Source organism: Miscanthus floridulus, chromosome 11 (genome assembly GCF_019320115.1).
Source record: "Miscanthus floridulus cultivar M001 chromosome 11, ASM1932011v1, whole genome shotgun sequence".
NCBI lineage: Eukaryota > Viridiplantae > Streptophyta > Magnoliopsida > Poales > Poaceae > Miscanthus > Miscanthus floridulus.
The window spans coordinates 68,411,287-68,432,294 of NC_089590.1; the positions used below are offsets into that span (position 1 = coordinate 68,411,287).

A 21,008-nucleotide genomic window follows, 5' to 3' on the forward strand; every position below is an offset into this window, starting at 1 on the left:
TCTTCTGGCTTTATCCATATCAATATATCATCTCTAAAGAGGTGGCAATGGTTACTAGAGCTGCTTTATAGTCTGATTGAGACAATCGGAAATGTGCCTATTTTTTCACAACAGCTGTTCTATTGCTCAAATCAATGGCTGCCCAGCTGATTAGTGTTTATTTCGTTGTCTTGCATTAATTTCTACTGCCTATTTTGGTCACCAACTGCTGATAGGCTCAACTGCTTGATGTGGGTTGCATGTAATTGTGCCCAGTTTTATTGTAGATGTAGCATTCTGTATGTGAAATTGAAACAGTGATTTACTACATGCAAAATTTGCATCCTCTTATGCTGTGCTATGGAGATGTTGTGTTGCATATTCGTTGCCTGAAGGCATCATGCATATTTGCATTCTGAGGTCAATTTTCACACATCGAGTCAGCAGTCAAAATTTAAACAAAAACCTTGTGCAGTATGAAAATGTATGGGGCTTAGCAGGTTACCACTCTTCTAGCAGGTATCGCTGCTGATTGTTTGCCGGATTGTGGGCATGTGGTGAACATGCATAGTATTGTTTTTAACATCCTGAGCTACGGAAATGATTTTTTGGCGTCATCCAGCTAATTGATTTGATTGGTATCCTTTGGATCTTCAAACGTCTATGCTTTACATGTGTTGCACTTTATGTCCTTATTGCATGGTTTAGTTTTGAGGAGTTTCTCTGCTAGTACAACCCAATGGACTGTAATATGAGTATATGGCTCATTGATCTCTAATATTTGTTGCCAATATCTTTCATAGAATCATTGAAGAAGTCCTCAAGTACAGTGCCGGTTCATTGGACATGTTCCATGTGCACGTTCAGTAATCATGAAAGCATGGTGTACTGTGAGATGTGTGGGGTTTTCCGTGAGACCTTTGTCAAATCTGCGAAGGATGGTCTGTTAAAAGGTATCAGAGTCACACATGCTTCAACAATTCTGATTCTGTTTATAAGTATACAAGGAATCGTAATGTTTCCTTACATGTTATCATTGTTCTGTCAGATGCAGCCGTTGCAGTGTCAAGTGAGCCAAGGACATCTGCTGTGTCAAAAACCAATTCTGCCAGGACGCCAGTGAAGATTCGTTCTCTGGATTCTGATGGTGATTCTGCGAGAAAGCATGCTAGTATGTCTTATGATAAATGTATTATTGATACAAATTTGCATCATTTGTATAGATTATTAGATTGTTCATATGTCTAACTAAGAACTCAGTTGGCATGTACTATCGAGTTGGTTGCTTCTTCCTAATCATCCAAATAAATAGGAAAAATGGAAGGGAAAAATAATGACTAGCAGTATAACCATGCACATTTGCTTCTCGTATGTGCCGAAAAGGATCTTGGTTTTCTTTTTTCCCACTACGGACCGACGTTTGATGTTCCCATGGCTTTGTGGACTTTTTTTTTTCTGTCAATCCCAATCTAGTTGAAGACCTTTGTTGCTATTGCAGTCCATAGCATTGGGCTATCCGTAAGTATTTTTGGATGCTAATTGCTAAACATTGTCTATATACACTAAAGAAATGGTTTGCTTGTTCAATGGCTTTGCAGTCAATATCTTGCTTGGCACGCTTTCTGAATTGAGGTGTTCTTGTATTAAGATTGATTGATGTGCGAAACTAAAGTTGATATGCTGCATATTCTATTAACAGGTAGTTATCTTTTTTCCTGTTTCCTCAATTCTAATTGTTTTGTGCATCTCAACAGCCAATTCCATGCAGTTAACATCTGCTGGAAGCTCACTAGGTGCTGAAAAAAAGAAGAAAAACACCTGTACTTTCTGAAGTACCTGTGGAAAGGATAGCTCTGTTGGCTTCCGATGGTTTTCAGCCGAAGGGTAACCAGAGTGGCGGGGCTAGCAGTTCTTCACAGAATGACAATGTGATCCAGAAACTCTCTTCTGACCTAGGCCAGCTAAATGTAGACAACAACAATGTGAATGTTACAAAACCTTGTTTGTCTGAAGAGTATAAGCCTGAGAAGTGGATGTTAGCTGATCCGGAGTCAGGGGTGCTGAGCCAACTAAACCTTGCAATAGTAGGTCATCACCCAACTTCTGTTGTAAATACAGTATCTATTATTTGGCATTGTTGTTCTTCTACATGTACGATGTCTGAAGGGAAGTGACTTTGAACAATGTGGGCAGGTTGGTCATGTTGATTCTGGGAAGTCGACACTATCTGGGAGATTACTGCATCTCTTAGGAAGGATATCAAAAAAAGTTATGCACAAGAATGAAAAGGAGTCGAAAGAGAAAGTATGTTGGTCCCTCTTTCATATAAGCCACTCTATTTCTTAATGTGTGTAATAACTGTCTGTTTTATATTGCATTTTTTTAGGGGAAGGGGTCATTTGCTTTTGCATGGGCCATGGATGAGAGCAGTGAAGAAAGGGAACGGGGTGTGACAATGACTGTGGCTGTGGCTTATTTGGAGACTAAGAAATTCCGTGTAGTTTTACTTGACTCACCTGGCCACAAAGATTTTGTGCCAAATATGATATCTGGTGCAACACAAGCTGATGCAGCTATTCTTGTCGTCGATGCTTCCACTGGTTCTTTTGAAGCTGGCATGGACGGTGAAGGAGGAAAAGGTGTTGGCCAGACTAAAGAGCATGCTCAGCTTGTTAGAAGCTTTGGTGTCGAACAGCTTGTTGTCGCAGTCAACAAGATGGATGCTGTTGTGTATGCAAAAGAAAGGTTTGATTTCATCAAACTACAACTTGGTAGTTTCCTGCGGTCATGCAACTTCAAGGACTCAGCTATTACCTGGATTCCTCTTAGTGTTGTAGAAAACCAAAATTTGATCAATGCTCCTTCAGATGCTCGTTTAACCTTGTGGTAAGTTCGATATCAGGTGAACTTTTGTTCCATGTCGATAATTACATTACAATGATGAGGTTGTCTAGCTTATGACCTCCTACGAGTAGTCTGAAATTTATGACTTATCGTTCCTTTCTGTTTAGAAGGCGCTTCAAAGTTCAAACCTATTGTTGCAAATGGATCTTAAATCTATATCATCTCATGGATTGAATAGTGTTGTAAAAATTGCTTCAGCGTATACATGTTTTGTGGTGCTCATATCTCTAATACTACCACAGTCCAAAATAGACATCGTCTGGACTGTATAGCAATGTATAATAGTTCCTCTTGCTGCCTTGCATGAAACTATCTTAGGCGATTATCACTAACAGTAGTTATACTCGCTTCGGTCAATGTCGTTTTGAGCATCAATACAATCTCTAAAGTGTGAACTGTGATGCTGAATTCCATTGTAATATATTGGTTATAAATGTAAATATGTAATATTGTCATTTGTTTTTCAAGACATATCTACATGTCACTTTCATCATTTTGATCTAAGTAATTAAATTTAAGAAGTTGAACTACATATATCAAATGACGACTGATGTTGTCTGGAGAGAATTGAACGCTGTATATATATTTTTTCTACATGTAATCAGGAAAAAGGTGGAAGTGTTTGGAGATTGTCCATCTCTTTAACTACAAGTAAAAGAGACTGTAGTTTGCTGGCAATTTGCTTATCCATATTTGGAGCAAATGGTTGTGAACAGCTATGCTGCTATGGATTTTCATGTTAATGTTGTTTGGTTAATTTCATACTAAAACCTGTCAATGTTTTGGAGAACAGCTTCTCACTACTCTTAAATGAACTATGCCTGCAGTTAAATGTTCAATGTTGTTTTTTAATAAAAAAATTGGTTTCTACTACTCAGTAGCCTTTTTCAATCATCACATGTATATTTTCACAGCGCCTATTTGGTCAAATTTGAGAGTGTGGACCTTGAACATGTATGGGAAGAATGTTATATTTTTTTTTTGTTGGCCACGAAGGGTTTCTATGTGATTAGGAGTATGCTGTTTCTTTTGTGTATCTAAAATGGAGATATCCTGTTAGGTATCAAGGGTTTTGCCTCTTGGATGCTATAGATTCCCTGCAGCTTCCTTCTCGGGATGTTTCGATGCCCTTGATTCTTCCAATCTGTGATGTTATAAAGTCTCAGTCAACAGGACAATGGGCAGCTTATGGAAAATTGGAAACTGGAGCCATTCAAAATGGTTCTAAGGTATGTTCCTATGGAGCTTCTCTTCCCTGCAGACGCGTTAAATGATTAAATGATCCACTATTGCATTGAGAATTTGATATGAAGTGGATAAGGTTCCAGTATATTTATTAAAAGTTTAAAACCATGATCTTGGCCATGTGATGCTAATCCTTGACCTTTCAGTATCAAGATACGGGAATTTAGCTGCATCTAAGTTGTTTAATAATGTCCTGGGGAAATTTTTTCCTTTCCCACTTCTTTCTTTACTGTTCAGTTGAATGGTCGTGAATTATATGGTGATGCTTATATTTTTCTGTGACATCCTTTATTTCCTGTTGCAGGTGTTAGTTCTACCTTCTGGGCAAGAGGCGACTGTGAAGACCATTGAGCGGGACTCCAATTCATGCACCATAGCGAGAGCTGGTGATAATGTGGCGATTTGTTTACAGGGTATTGATGGAAGTCAACTAATACCTGGCGGGGTTCTTTGCCACCCTGGTTTCCCTGTGGCTGTAGCTAACCACTTGGAGCTGAAGGTTCTAGTCCTGGACATCACTACTCCTATTCTTGTTGGCTCTCAGGTAAAATTATGACAAATTCTGCTTGATTAGCTTTTACCAGCATATCATAACAATGTTCTGGATGACTGGACCTAGGTGGAATTTCACATACATCATGTGAAGGAGGCCGCAAGAGTAACAAAAATCATTGCATTACTTGACAAGACTGGCAAACCAAGTAAATCGGCACCTCGATTTCTTAAATCCAAGCAGAATGCTCTTATACAGGTAATAAATGAAATGGATAACTGTGAATGGCTTTCTTTTAGACTACCCAACGATCATACATTTCACATACCAGTGTACTGTTTTTCTTGCAATTTTTCAGGTCACACTAGATGGAGCTGTCTGTGTTCAGGAATTCTCTAAGAGCCGTGCTCTTGGGAGGGCATACTTGAGGTCATCTGGGCGCACGATTGCTGTTGGCGTGGTTAATCAGATAATTGTCCAAGATCAGAACTAGAAGGCCCACACTCTTCTCAAATCTGAACCAAATCCTTGTTCTTACAGTTATACTCTATGTACTAGGCCCCGGCAACATGGTGCTGGCAAATTTTGTTTAGCAGTTGCTTATCGCCATTCCATTGTATTGAGATATAGGTGTAGGATAGTAGTCACAGCTGAGTTGTGTTCTAACCCCCGTCTTTTGCAAAAATGCTATGGATTCCTTGAAAATGCTGGAAGTCATATATGCTGACTAGTGTGATTTGTGACCACTGATTCGTTATGGTTCATATGGATATATATAGTAGTGGACACTAGCAACACGATGTTGGCAAATTTTGTTTAGCATTTGGATATCGCCATTCTCATTGTATTGAGATGTATGTAAGATGGTTACAGTTAAGTTTTGATTTCTAATCCTTGGCTTTTGGAGAAGTGCTATGGAATTCCCTCGAAATCTTAAGTCATTTATGCTGATTCCTTGTGATTTGAGAATACTTAATCGTCGAGCGTAGACGTAGGTGAATGGCTGAATGCTTGTTTCGGTTCGGTGTCTTATTGTTTAAAAAAAAAATAAGATCGCACCTTAAGCTAAGAGTCAGCTGAAGCATTCTGCGAAGCAACGGTTCCATAAGAATGTACACTGTAAAACTGAAGCAACGAGGTTACACTGTTACAGCAATCGTTACAGGCGGACAACCCGATAAATATCTAATGACTTCGTTCACATCAGATTATATCACAGTGATCCTTCGAGAGGAGTAGAACATCACGAAGATACCAAATCTGGTGTCTCAGCTTCAACAGAAAGCAAGGTCGTATTGACCTTCCCAATCCATGTATCCAAGCGGTCACGCAAGGATTTCACTTGGTCTATGCCCAACACCCTTGGTTGAACCCATGAAACATGGACAACTCCATCGACCTGATCAATTATGGCTTCTATAAGACGAGCCTGAAGAAAAAAAACATAGTAATGTCAAAAGACCATGATGATACTGCCACAAGAACAAAAAGGGCCAAGCACCGTTTTTGGAGGGTAGGTCTTACAGAGAGGCACTTCATTAGTAGATACTCCACATCTTCAACAGAGAGCTTGGTCTGTTCTGCTATATCCCGCATTGGGATCGTGCGGTTTTCAGATGATCGACTGCAGGTAGACAAAGCTGTTACTGAACTAAGCTTCGCTCATGATAGCACCAGATGACCACGAGAATTACCTGAAAATGATTTCCATCAAGCAAAGAATGTTGATCTTTTCAATAAGATTCATCTCGTTTTGCACCAATGCAAGCTGTGCACTCAAAGCGGTGTTATGAGCTTTGCAGATTTCTTGGTACAAGGCTAGATTCACAGAGTTGAAAGCTTGCAACATATGAAATATCCACTCAGCCTGAGTTCCCAAAAGGCTATGGATCTACATGATGTCAACAATGGAAATCAGTTCGAATTCTCAAAGCAATTGCACTATAGTGAAGATAAATTTGACTATTCAAGCTGTTAGGTATGGCCACGAGTTTGGTTCATGAATACAGCAAAGTTTATTTATCAGGCTGTATTTTCATGTCAAGTGAAGTCAATGATTCATATGCCATATATAAGAAAAACACATTGATCCAGCTTAGCAAATTTGCATTGGATTATAGCAATGGCATTCTAAAATCTTCCGTATGGACAAAATTAAAGTCCTAGACAAGACAATTCAAAATCAAGGACTCAGTTCTAAAGAAGACATCACGAACAATCGAGTGCAAAACTTGTACTTACGATCGGATGGGCAAGTAGCTCCCCGAAGTTGTAAATGTTTTCACCCAATAAAGCAGCAAGTGAGAGGTCAAATGCCAGGTTCTGAAACTCATATATAAACCCTATCAGAAACTGTAAGAATAAGCCCAATCTATTGGTATCAAAATATAAGCAGGGAGTAATATGTAAAACCTGTTTGAATGGTTCTGAAAGTGACTCGACTGTTGTGTATGCAAGATAAAGAAGAGCACTTTTGTAGAATTCTGAGTAGTCTTGACGGGACTTATGATACTGAGAACACACCCAGTAATAGGTACCATGCACAGAAGGATCAACATCAACCATGCTGTCCAAAGTGGTTTTGCCCTCTTCTAGCAGCTTCTTACAATCCTTTTGATTCCCTTTCTCAAGAAGAAATGCTGCTATCTGCATCTTTACATACAGAATGGGCTCTTCAATCCGCGATTCCGGGGTATCACGCAGTTTTGAAATTACGCCTTCAAGATAGTTTATACCTGCATCCTTGTCCAAATACTGGCGTGAAACTACGACTGTGAAGTGAGCAAATTTAAGAAGATTGATCTTTGTCTCAAAATCAGAGATGAAATGATTATAAAGCTGAATCAGAGCATCACCCGCCTGAATGAAAAAAACACACACACACACACAAAGCGATCAGCGCAGTGGTAAAGACAGTAAAAGGGCAATCAAACTGTTGATAAAAAGGCCTCGAAGTATCTGTGGAAGTATGAATCTACATGTGAATGTGATAAGAGTACTTTATAATTTCACAACATTGATGTGAATTGCAATGTGATAACTGAAAATTTATTCATCCATTGCTTTCAGGAAGAAAACTACCTGTTTGCACAATGTTAACTAATAATACTATATGTAATTGGTGCTTGAAGGGAAGTCATTCCATATTGCATAATATATATTATATATTAATAACAATTAAGTCCAATGAACTATGATTCTGTACCGACACAAGTGAGCTAGTTTACATAAGAAACAATTTCCAAAGGGTCACAATTTCCACAGATTAATAGAGTTAGCAACCAAAATTCTGAGCACAAGCAACCAGTATGTATTCACAATGGGTAATTATTTCATAAGCCCAAGAGATAAATTAAAGATACATCACATTACAACAGCTGTGACATGTTTACACCTAGGATAGGAAATGTAATAGGTGTGTAGACAATCAAAACCATAGCAAGTTAAGCAAGAGTATCTGTTAAGTAGGAGTAGTAAACTAAAAGCAACAAAAACTCAAGCATTTAACTCTAGGAGTGTAGTAGAAACATATTACACATAATCCAAACTTAGGTATGCACGCTCCTATGATCGAACTCGAACCTATACTGATAGACAGTATTGCATGATGGTGTTCTCTTAACATAATTAACCCACACAAACACCTCACCCTTGTGAGATTACCATCTACTCCGCGCGCTGCAGCGCACAGCATTGAACTTAAAAGCTAACGGCCACAAGTAAAAATGCGTCCCCTTTAAAGTTTAACCCTAAACAGATCAAGCCGCACGCTGCACGCCAGAAGACAACCGACTAGAGTAGGTAAACAAAACGAGACATCATTAATGATGGAATCATGCGGACCTGGACGACGGCGAGCGCGAGGAACTGATCCAGCTTGAGGGTGAGCTGGTGCCATAGCTTTCGCTTGTACAGGTCGGCGAGCGCCGCGTACCACTCCGCGAGCTCCGGCCGGGTCGCGCCCTGCGCCTCCAGGAACTCCATCGCCGCCGCCATCGCCAGCCAAAGCCCCTTTTCTTTCTTCCCGGCCAAGAAGACGAGCACTGCACGAGCTGGAAGAACCGAAGAACGATGGATCGATCTGCTCGGTCGCGGTCGGGCTCGCAGCTCGTTACCGAGCCTGTATACACTTGTATACTTGTATGTGAGGAGGCCCAACACGGCCCATAAGGCCCACAAGAGGCTTTAGCGAAGTTAGAATGGATTACTAGTAGCACCAGAAAGAGAGAAACAGCCAAGTCGTCTTTCCCGACGCGTCCGCCTTCTCCGCTCGCTCGCTGCCGTCCTAGGTTTGGAGCCAGGTCACCGGTGCTAGGAGGGCGTGAAATCGAGTCGACGGCCGGCCCTCACCCGTTCTCCACCGACTGCTGGCGCTCCTGGGAGGCGACGCCGGGACGGCGACCCCGCACGCGCACGGGCCGGCCAGACCTTCGCCGGTGTGACTCCTCCATCCAAGGCTTAAGCTCCAGGCCGAGCCGCCCCGCCAATCGCCGTCCGCCGAACCGCCTAGGTGAGCCGTGACCGTGAGTGTCCTCTCTGTCTTCTGTCTCCTGTCTCCTGTCTCCTGTCTAGCTGTAGGAACAGATGGCTAGTTGATGTACAATTCTCCAGAGTAGAAACAGCTACAGATTTCCCTTCAATTTTTCTCCCAAATCGTGGCGTGAGCGCTAGGCCGAACTAGGTGTATTGCTGTATTATATTAGGTCAGCCCAATTTAACTTGACTTGGCTGATGGCAATGGCCAAACTGCGAATAGCCCAAGCTGGAGAGAGATCGGTTCTCTTCAGCCCTTTCGGTTTGTGTCATCCAGTGTGAGCACCTCCCACCGATCACTTCTTACCGTTCAAGTGCCACCACAGCGATTGGTGAACACGAATTCTGGCCGCCCGCTTCAGCTATTTTGAGTGGGAAAGGGAAAGCATAGAGGGAGCTGCCGAGCTGGCTCATTGAGGGCATGCACCAGGCGTGGTCTGCGTGGGCGTACTGGAGCCAGGCACGAGCATGGCCTAGGAGGTGAGGACCGAGAGGTGCCAGCATCAGCGACAGCGAGCGCTGGCGCAACAGCACATATGGCTGTCTCATCCTTTACAAAGAAACAGTATAGAAAACACGTCTGATCCCTACATTCCGTAGTTGCTACTTGCTAGTTGGAACTTTTATTTGTTGAATACTCAAATTATGTTGGGTTCTTGGAAAAGGTGGGTACAAAATTAGGTTGCTCATCAGCCAATTGCATAATTTTATAGATTTAAAGAGCATCTTTAGTACCAATTCATAGAGTTGCTTGGACCCAAGTACCTTATTTTTTTTCGCGGATACGCAGGAGAACTTAATCAAGGATCGGGTCGTCGCATCCTTAGTGGCGCGCTACATCGGCGCCCGGGCGTAGTGAAAGATGAGCAAGGGTCTTCACATCTGATTCGACGGGTGCGAAGGGTAAGGAAGCTAGTCGAACCAACTAGGATCCGTTTAGGCAGTTGGAATGTAGGGTCGCTTACAGGTAAGTTAAGAGAATTAGTTGATACCGCGACTAAGAGGCGTGTAAATATATTATGCGTTCAAGAGACTAAATGGAAGGGTCAGAAGGCGAAGCAGGTGGACAATACAGATTTCAAGCTTTGGTACACAGGGACAGTTGCAAATAGAAATGGAGTAGGAGTTTTGATTGATAAGAGCCTCAAGAATAGTGTGGTGGGAGTGAGAAGGCAAGGAGATAGGACTATCTTAGTCAAGCTTGTCATTGGTGATATGGTCTTGAACGTAATTAGTGCGTATGCCCCCCAAGTAGGCCTCGACGAGAGTGCTAAGAGACAATTCTGGGAAGACTTAGATGGCCTGATTAGAGCTATACCCTGTAGTGAGAAGCTTTTTATAGGAGGAGATTTTAATGGGTATGTAGGTACTACAAGCGCAGGTTTCGAGGCAGTTCATGGAGGTTTTGGGTATGGTAGTAGGAATCAGGAGGGGGAGGAAGTTCTAGACTTCGCGGTAGCTTTTGACCTGATGATAGCCAACACTTTCTTTAGAAAGAGAGAATTTCATCTAGTGACCTTCAGTAGCGGACAACACTCTAGCCAGATTGACTTTGTCCTCACAAGAAGAAAGGACAAACGAGCATGCTTGGGTTGCAAGGTGATACCAGGGGAGTGTGTTGTTTCTCAACATAAGCTTTTGGTGACAGACTTTCGTTTTCAGGTGCGTGCCCGTAGGGATAAACAAGCTAAAGATTGAAAGAACAAAATGGTGAAAACTAAAAGGGGAGACGTCAGAGGTATTCAGGGAAAGGGTTATCAAAGAGGGCTCTTGGAAGGAAGAAGAAGACATAAACAACATGTGGGAGAAGATGGCAACCAACATTCGGAAGGTGGCCTCAGAGGCGTGTGGAGTAATCAAAGGAAGTGGAGGCGGGGCTAAAGATACTTGGTGGTGGAACGAGGAAGTCCAAAGGGCTATTAAGGAGAAGAAAGAGTGTTATAGACGCTTGTACCATGACAGGAGTGTGGACAACATAGAGAAGTACAAGGTGGCAAAGAAGACTGCAAAGCGAGCTGTAAGTGTGGCAAAGGGTAGAGCGTACGAGGATCTTTACCAATGTTTGAGTACAAAAGAAGGAGAGAGGGACATTTATAGGATGGCTAGAGTTCGTGAGAGAAAGACAAGGGACTTCAACCAAGTTAAGTGCATTAAGGATGAAAGGGAGCATCTCTTGGTGAAGGAGGATGAGATCCGACATCGATGGCAAGAGTATTTTGACAAATTGTTCAATGGTGAGAATACGGACACAACCTTTCAGTTGGATGACTCTTTTGATGACATCAATAGGCGCTTTGTGCGGAGAATCCAAGAATCTGAGGTCAGAGAGGCGTTGAAAAGGATGAAAGGAGGTAAGGCGATGAGACCGGATGGTATCCCAATCGAGGTGTGGAGATGTCTCAGGGACATAGCTATAGTATGGCTAACCAAGCTGTTCAACCATATTTTTCGATCGAACAAGATGCCTAATGAGTGGAGGAGAAGTATATTGGTACCGATCTACAAGAATAAAGGGAATATTTAAAGTTGTACTAATTACCGGGGAATTAAGTTGATGAGTCATACTATGAAGCTATGGGAGAGAGTTATCGAGCATCGCTTGAGAGCAATAACGCGGGTCTCTATGAACCAATTTGGTTTCATGCCCGGAAGGTCAACCATGGAAGCCATTTTCTTAATAAGACAAGTTATGGAGCGGTATAGGGAGAAGAAGAAGGACCTACACATGGTTTTTATTGACTTGGAGAAGGCTTATGATAAAATACCAAGGAATGTTATGTGGTGGGCTTTGGATAAACATAAAATCCCAACGAAGTACGTTGGGCTCATTAAGGACATGTACAACAATGTTGTGACTAGAGTTCGAACAAGTGATGGAGACACGGATGACTTCCCGATTAGGATAGAACTACATCAAGGGTCAGCTTTGAGCCCTTATTTGTTTGCCTTAGTAATGGATGAGGTCACAAGGGACATACAAGGGGACATCTTTGGTGTATGCTTTTCGTGGACGATGTAGTGCTAGTTGATGAAAGCCGAACAGGAGTGAATTAGAAACTAGAGTTATAGCGGGAGACTTTGGAGTCCAAAGGTTTTAGACTCAGTAGAACTAAAACTGAGTATATGAGATGTGACTTTGGCACTACTATTCGGGAGGAGGAAGATATTAGTTTGGAAGGTCAAGTAGTGTCTAGGAAGGATACCTTTCGATATTTAGGATCGATGCTACAGAGAGACCGGGATATTGATGAAGATGTTAGCCATAGAATCAAAGCAGGGTGGATGAAGTGACGGCAAGCATCTGGTGTCCTATGTGACAAAAGGGTACCACAGAAGCTAAAAGACAAGTTTTATAGGACGGCGATTAGACCTGCTATGTTGTATGGTGCAGAATGTTGGCCTACGAAAAGACGACATGTTCAATAGATAAGTGTCGCGGAAATGCGTATGTTGCGTTGGATTTGCGGTCATACAAGAAGGGATCGAGTTCGGAACGATGATATACGTGATAGATTAGGGGTAGCACCAATTGAAGAAAAGCTTGTCCAATACCGGTTGAGATGGTTTGGACATGTCCAACGGAGACCTCCAGAAGCACCGGTGCGTAGTGGAATCCTAGGCCAGGATAGTAACGTGAAGAGAGGCAGAGGAAGACCGAAGTTGACTTGGGTAGAGGCAATAAAAGGAGACTTGAAATGATGGAATATACCCAAAGACTTAGCCTTAGATAGGAGTGCTTGGAAGACAGCTATTCACGTGCCTGAACCTTGATTGTTTCTGCTGGGTTTCAACTCTAGTCTATCCCAACTTGTTTGGGACTTAAAGGCTTTGTTGTTGTTGTTGTTGGATACGCAGGAGAACTGTGTATCATTGTATTAATAGTAGAGAAAGGAGTCATACAGAGACCCAAACACACACACAAACACACACACCCACTTACTGACTGAGTGCCGATGCTGTTGTTTATGAGGGAGAAGTGGAAGGGGAATCTGCTCTAGTAAGCCCCATGTTCAAATATTTTTTGTTACATATTCACTTAGGTCCTATTTGGTAAGGTTTCTTTGTATCCAGACTCGTCAAGAAGCCACGCTTATGTGGCTTCATCCTTGTAAGACAAAAAACGGCTTCTCCCTTCTGGAGTTCCTCTAGTGAAACTGTTTCTTAAATCAGTGTTTGAAGAACTTAATCCAAGAAGTCAGAGAAGCCACACTTGAAGCCCCTCAAGAAATCCTGCCAAACAGGGCCCTAATTATCTACTTGAGGAATAAAATATTCATGAAATGAACACCTTCAAACGAACATTTATTTCTCAAATTAATAAATATAGGTTGTCTATCTTCTGGTGTTTTGATCATTCGATGTAAGGTGAGTTATATGGTTGATGGAACAAAATTCCTGTGTTCTTTTCATGTGAGAGAACACTTGAATCTTTGTCTATACCATCCATTTACTGTTTAGACTATAATAGTTATATGATACCCATATATATATGGTATTGGCTGAACCCAAATGTTGGTTAGCTTTGACATATGTGCCTTGTTCGCCCTACCTATATTTTCTGGCTAGGTCTGCAACTGGAAACAAGTATGAGTACCTTCTAGCATCTTCTGAATTTTCTTGGAGTAGCATGTCATGAATTGAGATTTTCTTGATGTACAGAGCAGAAATAATAGCTTCTTGGCTTCACAAGTTTGAGGGAAGGTTCTTTGGTTGCTCTTCTAACTGCAATTTCGTTGGGTGACACCACTGTCCACTTAGAGTGCTTTGTCTCGGGAATTGGCATTTATTGAGTTGTTTGAATGAGGATAATCAGAAGTGGATGGGGTGAAGCAAAGCTACTGTGGAATATCGTGAGTGTTTCCAAGCCCCTTGTTCCATTTGCGGATGCTGGGTGGTGTTTTGCCAAGTTATTGACTTGCGCGCCTGGTGGTGTTGGGATTCAACTGAAATTTAGGATGAATTCTGTTGTTGTTGTTTTTTAGGCTTTTTTATGTTTGGTTGACTCAACATGATTTTTTTTTTCAATAAGCAAGGGGACATTTGATTGTAAACAACCTCAAAGGACCTAGTTTGCACTCCAGCGTCTTAGCAAGCAAGCGGTTGTTTTGCATAGCTGCCACAAATGGTTGAGTTCATAGTGCAGCCCGCAAAATAAATATTCTTTGATAAACATTTTATGGTATAATTTAGTTGTGCAATTTGAACAAAATATTGTTGCCAACACATTTTCATTTGTTTCGACTTTCAGGAATTTTGTCTTCCTCATCTAAAGTTACTGCATTGCATTTCATAGAAATGGCTATGGGGTTGATTAATGCTAATCCTATAATCCATGAGAAAAAAGAAAGGCGCGTTCGACCGGCACCAGAGACCACAGATGAAAATGCGGCAGAGCCCATAGACCAGCTGGAAATATTTGATATCCTTCTTAATGATTTCCCTTATATAAATGTAGTGAAGCTTGTTTTTCTATTTATCTGTGAGCTCTCTATCCTAGCTATTTGGTTGTGGTCCTTAATGTTCTTACATCACATTAGAGATATAAAGGATCCAGAGCACCCATACTCACTGGAACAGCTGAATGTGGTAACTGAAGACTCAATTGAACTCAATGATGAAAGTAATCATGTCAGGTAAGTTCTCATATATCTATGCTCCTTGGATTGGATGTACAATTCAGGATTGTTACTGAAGCTCACTCTTGAGATTCATATTTGCTTTGCATCAGGGTTACTTTCACCCCAACAGTGGAGCACTGCAGTATGGCAACTATTATTGGCCTTTGCATACGTGTGAAACTTGTACGGAGTCTCCCTCCTCGTTACAAGGTGTGTTGTCATTGTAGAGCTTGAGACAAAGTACTTATGTTACAATTTACACTATCAATATTATTTTGCCAGAGCAATCAGGGTTTGATATGTTACCATCAAGCGCAGTTTGGCCAGTTCTAGAAATCTGTGATAGGCATGGCATTTATGTTAGGATACTGCTATCATAAGGGATAGTTTTGTTGCTAATTACTTTTTCAGAGGTGGTACATGGGCCTGAAATGTCTGTCTTTCAGATTGAATTATAAAATGATTATACCATTGTTGCACATAAAACTTGGGCACTAAAATGGTTACAAAATTGGTGGCTCATGTACATAATATGCTATACATTTCATAAGAAAATATTTGATTTTTTAGGCGGAAATGCAATCTAATAAGAAAGATCTGGTAGTTTTTTTAATCATTAACATGTTAGGGAAAATTGTTTCTTTGTCTATTGTGTGTGCGCACACTCTTTCTCTCTCTATCGTTTGTTATCTCGTTAGAAAATTTGGACAACCATCTGAATCTTAACTGTTATAGGTGGACATAAGGGTTGCCCCTGGATCGCACGCAACTGAAGCTGCTGGTATATGTTCTACAGCTTCTGCAATAGTTACCACATCAATCGCTTGGCTGAATATCTCATCATATAAATTATTTCTTTGTTGCAGTGAATAAGCAACTGAACGACAAAGAACGTGTTGCGGCTGCATTGGAAAACCCAAATCTACTGGACATGGTCGAAGAGTGCTTATCACCAACATTTGATTGAGGCCTCAGGCCTGAATATTATATCATGTTCAGAAGCCACACTAGCTTATTGCCAATGGAGTCCACTCCTGTCATTCGAGTACCGAAATGCGTTGGCTGTTAAAGGACGTGTGCTTGATTTTTCCCCCTCTGTCCCTTTGATCAGTTATTATAATTGTTACCTTTTTGGACGTTTTTGGTGCTTGTGACCTCCCTGCTGTGCCTGAGCAAAGGGAGATGTAATCTTGTGCTGTAGCTTTCAGAGCGTTGTCAGTGTCACACCATTTTGTGGCTGTGTACCCTACACAGTCAACTGAACTTGGTAGGAGAGTCCTAGAATCCTCAAAGCATTACTCATTTCTGTTTCCTACATGGAAATGTTTAGTTTCCGAGTTTCTAGCATGTTTTTTTTTAATTGTAGAGCATGCCCTTAGACCTTAGTTTGCATAAGAAAATCGTGATTTCCCTTTAAGTTTGGTTTCTTGGCTCAACTGATCATGCCAATTCTGTGGCTTAATTGCAGTGCACTGTGATTCTATCATTCTGTGAACCGTCTCCCTGAAGACGATACGCTTGCAGGTTGCAGCAGCGCCCACCGAATGAGCATGACATGCTTGCAGTAGCAGGCCAACGGAAAGACGGAACCATGTGCATCCCTGGCTACAGCATACAGGCACACATTGCACCAGCCCAACCTCGTGTCGTCGTGGCAAACTTTTATGCAGTGCTCCACTGCCCCGTACGCTTACGGCAAAACGGCTGGCTCTGGCTGCCTCACAAGTATCGCATCGGCATCGCAGTCGCATGGCGTGCCCGCAGGTCGCGGCCGTGGCGTGCCGTGCGCACCCGACTGAGCCTGGACCTGGACGGCGCACACCAGCAGCAGCAGGCAGCAGGCAGCAGGCACCAGGCAGGCTGTGTCGTGTATACAGCGCAGCAGGCGCGGAGGAGAAAATCTCAGGAACCCAAACAGCCGACGGAATCTCACCTGCTCCCCAGCCCAGGCCTTCGCTCTCGGCTCTCGCTGCCCTGAGCCCTCCGCGTCCCCCGCCCGCGCCGCCCCGGATGCCGGCGTGGGCCGAAGCGGCGCTCGTGCTCGCCTCGCCATCCCCCGCCTCCTCGACCACTTCGTCATGTGGCGTCAGGCCGCGCGCCGCCGTGGAGTCCGGCAGGCTCTTCTGCAAGGTGGCTCCTCCCTTTCCCCTGCCTCCGGCCATTTCTTATTCTGTACGACGTGCTACTAGTGAGGCGGGCGGGCGTACTGGTGCTCTCTAGCAGCGATTGCGAGCGTGTATGGCTCCCGCCGGTATTGGTACCGCTCCTCGATCGGCAGGTGTGCTGCTGCTGACTTGTTGAGTGATGCGTTTAGACTAGTAGTGGCGTCTAGCTGAGTTAACCAGCTGGCTGTTTCATGTATGCGTGATATTCCTTGCGACAGCATATTATCCTCTTTGTGCTGAAGTTTTGGTGGGGGCGTGTGGTTCCTCGAATTGGACGTTGTATAGATCGGATTGCAGAATAAGGCTTGATGCGTAATTTGTGGAAACTAGTTTGTTATACTCAAATTGAGCAGTGAGCGCCCTCTGAGTGCTCTTAGTGCTAATCTGGTCTGTGTTGCATGAGGTTTTGTGTGCTGTTGCTCTGCCTTGCGATGCATCCACTGTTGCAACAAAAACTATCATTCTTTTCCAAAGCTCTGGAGCTACATGCTACAGTGTTTAGGGCGCTGGCCTACTGGGTGTGCTTTGTCCATTCAGTGAAAAGATACCTGCACCGCACTTTATTCAAAACTGATATGCAAAACTATCTAACCTACTCAAATGGTAGTGTCTTTGAAAATTGAATATAGAACTTGTCACTGAAAGTAGCTCAAATCATAAAGATAGATACATTAAAAGGCCTGGGCTGCCTTAGCATTTGATATTTCTGTTGTGAGGATTTTGGCTGTTCATGATGATTGCCATATAGTGATATAGCATGCCAAACCTTGTATAGTTGTAAAAACATCTGTCTGGTACTTACAATATCAAATTTTTTTGGCTCACTTGTTCACTAAATTCTTATGTGTTCGTCACTGACGTTTGTGTAGATCGGGTTGTGAGGATTTTGGCTGTTGATGATGATTGCCATGTAGTGATTTAGCACACCAGCCCTTCGTAGAGTTGTAAAAACATCTGTCTAGTACTTACAATATCAACTTTTTTTTGGCTCACTTGTTCACAGTTCACTAAATTCTTATGTGTTTGCCATTGACGTTTGTGTAGATCGGGTTGCTGAATAAGGCTTGAATTTGTGGGAACATGGTTGGCTATACTTAAATTGAGTAAACTTTGAGTACCTGTTGTTAGTGCCAATCTGGGCAGTGTTGCGTGAGGTTTTGTTTGCTGTTCCTCTGCCATGTGATGCATCCACTATTGCAACAACTTCGCCAACATTGGAGTGCCGGGTGTGCTTTGTCCATTCATACAAAAGATATCTGCACTTTATTTAACACTGGTATACAGTTCGATTTAATCTACAAAAATAGCAGTGTCGTGCAATGCTAAAAATTGAATACAAACCTTCCCTGGAAGTTCCTCAGACCATAAAGATAGATAAAAAGGCCTGTGCTGTCTTAGCATATGATATTTCTGTTTTGAGGATTTTCTGTTTATGATGCTTATCGTGTAGTGGTATAGCAAAAACATGTCTGGTACTTACACTATCAATGTTTCGGATCACTTGGTTTTACTAAATTTTGATGCATTTGTTGAAGTTGGTTGTGTTATGCCCATTGTGTAGTTGATTTTCTCAGTGCTGTGTGGCTCTTCCTTAACATCTGATGGTAATCATTGCGTTTTATTCTTTCTTATGCTTGAACTGTTCTGCTGAACCTAGATGTTCATTAAGGCCCTACTTATCTATGCAATTTTCTGTCTACATCATGATGCTGTATTATATATGAGCAACCTACATCTCACTTTTTTAAAAGTTATTCTGGGTCAAGTGATGATGGCTTGTTGTTCTGCAGGGGTTCCCTTGTACCATTCATTCCAAAGCTGGATTCCAGATTCATAATTACCATACAAGGACGTTCAAGATTAAAGCAAAAGCAGAATCTAGTGATGGCTACACACGGCTTGCTCCACTTAGATTTGAATCTCCAAGCGGTCAACTTCTGGTTCAAATACTACAATCACACCCTCACCTTATCCCTGCAACAGTTGATCAGCAACTTGAAAATCTTCAATCAGAGAAAGCTGCCCAAATCGAAGAAGCCTCAAAAGTTCCCCAGGACCTCCTCTACAAGTAAGTTCCCTCAATTCCTTATAACTGTCTCCTTCAAATCAGCAGCAAGCACTCAATCATCATATCTGCTATTTTGTTCACCATGTTTTATATTAAGATGTAAACCTGCAAGGCAACTATCCATGAATAATGATACACATTTAGTCTCACAACATTGAAAAAAATGGTTTCTGTATGCAAAAGGCTACAGTTCAGACCGTATATATAATTTAAAAAGAACAGAAACAATTTCGGCAGTAGAGATAGAGGAAAACAAGGTGCAGCTAAGTAGATTCTGGATTGACTGATTCAGATGATAGCTTGCCATTACTTGCTTGGGACTAGAAGGCTTTGATGTTATTGTTCTACCCTCCATTGAATCATGTAAATATAGTCATAGTCACATCAATATTACACTTAACAATTCACTAATTGGTGATAAGCTAATTGAACTACAGGAGAATTACAGAAGTCAAAGAGAAGGAAAGGCAGAATGCCTTAGAAGAGATTATCTACTGTTGGATTATATATAGGTTCATGGATAATGACATATCTATGACATCTGCATTATCACCAGGGGGTGGCCCTGTACGTGACATATCTGCGTTGCCTAATCAAGAGGATAAATTGCAAAGCATACACTCCACAGATGCTTTTGAGATGATACAAAACCATCTCAATCTTATCATGGGAGAAAAGATAGCAGCACCACCGGATACTGTTGTTGAAATCAGCAACTTTAATCTTGGAAAGCTGTATGCAGCATCCATCATGTATGGTTACTTCCTGAAGAGGGTGGATGAGCGATTCCAACTTGAGAAAACTATGAAGACTCTCCCACCAAACCCCAAGCAGCAGATAGTATTTGAAAACCTACAACCTAATCCATTCTGGGATATGGAGTCCTTAGTAAAGATTACACCTGATGGGGAGGAGATAAGTTTGGATGACGAAGAATCAAATCCAAACAAGTTGAAGTCTTATGTCTTGCAACTGGATGCTGATACATTGCAAAGATTTGCTACTATCAGATCGAAGGAAGCCGTCTCACTGATTGAGAAGCAAACTCAGGCATTGTTTGGACGGCCAGACATCAAGGTATTGGATGATGGTTCAGTCAATGCAAAGGATGGTAGAATGATAACGATCACATTTACAGAGCTGAATCATCTGGTCTTGGAGGCAGTTGCTTTCGGTTCCTTCCTGTGGGAAGCTGAGAGTTATGTAGAATCGAAATACCATTTTGTCAACAGTTGAATGTGCCTTTCTTATTTGAATTTTGGAAATGGTTTGTGTACATGAGATAGGGTAGGATCCATCTCTGATATGTTTCTCAGTGTAGTCATGGTTCTTGCTCGCTATCAGTAACAGCCAAAGCACCACCGTCCATGAACCATGCCTCTAACAGGTTTGTGATTTTCATCAAAGGAAGTGGACCTGATCCATAGTGTAATCTGACAGGCAAGTGAAAATTAACAAATGGTTGATGTTTTCCAAAATCACTGGACCGTGTTCTAAATCTTCCCCATCAACTAGTTCACTGTAACAGTAACACTATCTCCCGGTTCTTCAGTTGTGTTTGCCGTCATGTTCACAGCTGCACGCAGTGTGCTCTTTGAGTTCTCGCCGTCACGCTATGGGCTATGGCTACTCGGTACTATTGTTCGTCTTCATTTTTCAGTTGTGGACCATGTTCTTAATTTGCAGCTGCATAGACTTGAAGATACATATCTGGCGTCATTACTTGCTTCAATTGCAGAAGCAGGAAGTACACGTGCACATCTGAACTGGGAGCCTTGAGCCTGGCGGGCGATCATTTGCCCGGGAATTCTCGGAAGTCAGAACATGCAGGATCTGCCACAGCCACACCAACTATGCGGCGCAGGCGCAGCGCACTGGCTAGACCGCAGAGTTCCCTTCCCACGTTGTGAAGTCCAGCCATGTCTGTGGCCGGGCATCGGTGGGTGCTGCGCGTGGGCGAAGGTGTTGAGTGTTGACGACGGTAGGCAGCTGGCTGCAGACCA

The 21,008-nt window shown here is 42.3% G+C and overlaps 3 protein-coding genes and 1 pseudogene across 9 annotated transcripts; 3 read left to right on the forward strand and 1 right to left on the reverse strand.

The window, feature by feature from the left end:
• Positions 1-603: 603 nt before the first annotated feature.
• On the forward strand, positions 604-5,367 carry LOC136493326 (uncharacterized; annotated as a pseudogene).
• A 331-nt stretch (positions 5,368-5,698) lies between these two features.
• LOC136493737 (26S proteasome non-ATPase regulatory subunit 13 homolog B-like) lies at positions 5,699-8,701 on the reverse strand. The gene is made up of 6 exons (XM_066489883.1): positions 8,465-8,701; positions 7,034-7,480; positions 6,863-6,943; positions 6,316-6,512; positions 6,146-6,245; positions 5,699-6,050 (listed from the first exon to the last, which is right to left on the reverse strand). Exons 1-6 carry the CDS (start codon positions 8,615-8,617, stop codon positions 5,865-5,867), a joined length of 1,164 nt encoding a protein of 387 aa, XP_066345980.1. The 5' UTR covers positions 8,618-8,701; the 3' UTR covers positions 5,699-5,864.
• A 145-nt stretch (positions 8,702-8,846) lies between these two features.
• LOC136491126 (protein AE7-like) lies at positions 8,847-16,087 on the forward strand. 7 transcript variants are annotated; one of them, XM_066487352.1, is made up of 6 exons: positions 8,849-9,131; positions 9,945-10,057; positions 14,403-14,787; positions 14,883-14,982; positions 15,508-15,553; positions 15,639-16,087. In XM_066487352.1, exons 3-6 carry the CDS (start codon positions 14,450-14,452, stop codon positions 15,737-15,739), a joined length of 585 nt encoding a protein of 194 aa, XP_066343449.1. In that variant the 5' UTR covers positions 8,849-9,131; positions 9,945-10,057; positions 14,403-14,449; the 3' UTR covers positions 15,740-16,087. The 7 variants fall into 7 exon arrangements, with proteins under 7 accessions (XP_066343452.1, XP_066343449.1, XP_066343447.1 ...); XM_066487350.1 differs by lacking the exon at positions 9,945-10,057 and adding an exon at positions 13,814-14,004; XM_066487351.1 differs by lacking the exon at positions 9,945-10,057 and adding an exon at positions 13,819-14,004.
• A 172-nt stretch (positions 16,088-16,259) lies between these two features.
• LOC136491125 (UV-B-induced protein At3g17800, chloroplastic-like) lies at positions 16,260-20,437 on the forward strand. The gene is made up of 3 exons (XM_066487348.1): positions 16,260-16,902; positions 18,728-19,005; positions 19,443-20,437. The coding sequence occupies exons 1-3, from the start codon at positions 16,522-16,524 to the stop codon at positions 20,239-20,241; spliced, it is 1,458 nt and encodes a 485-aa protein (XP_066343445.1). The 5' UTR covers positions 16,260-16,521; the 3' UTR covers positions 20,242-20,437.
• The last annotated feature ends 571 nt before the right edge of the window (positions 20,438-21,008 follow it).

Bases quoted from the DNA above. Each gene is read 5' to 3' on its own strand.
- LOC136491125 (XM_066487348.1), top strand. From the start codon at position 16,522: ATGGCGTGCCCGCAGGTCGCGGCCGTGGCGTGCCGTGCGCACCCGACT. The intron at 16,903-18,727 runs GTGGCTCCTCCC...GTTGTTCTGCAG, and splicing joins CCGGCAGGCTCTTCTGCAAG to GGGTTCCCTTGTACCATTCA. The intron at 19,006-19,442 runs GTAAGTTCCCTC...ATTGAACTACAG, and splicing joins CCCCAGGACCTCCTCTACAA to GAGAATTACAGAAGTCAAAG.
- LOC136493737 (XM_066489883.1), bottom strand. From the start codon at position 8,617: ATGGCGGCGGCGATGGAGTTCCTGGAGGCGCAGGGCGCGACCCGGCCG. The intron at 6,944-7,033 runs GTTTTACATATT...TATGAGTTTCAG, and splicing joins TTTCAGAACCATTCAAACAG to AACCTGGCATTTGACCTCTC. The intron at 6,246-6,315 runs GTAATTCTCGTG...GTCTACCTGCAG, and splicing joins TTGATGGAAATCATTTTCAG to TCGATCATCTGAAAACCGCA.
- LOC136491126 (XM_066487355.1), top strand. From the start codon at position 14,450: ATGGCTATGGGGTTGATTAATGCTAATCCTATAATCCATGAGAAAAAA. The intron at 14,983-15,507 runs GTGTGTTGTCAT...TAACTGTTATAG, and splicing joins GTCTCCCTCCTCGTTACAAG to GTGGACATAAGGGTTGCCCC. The intron at 15,554-15,638 runs GTATATGTTCTA...TCTTTGTTGCAG, and splicing joins GCACGCAACTGAAGCTGCTG to TGAATAAGCAACTGAACGAC.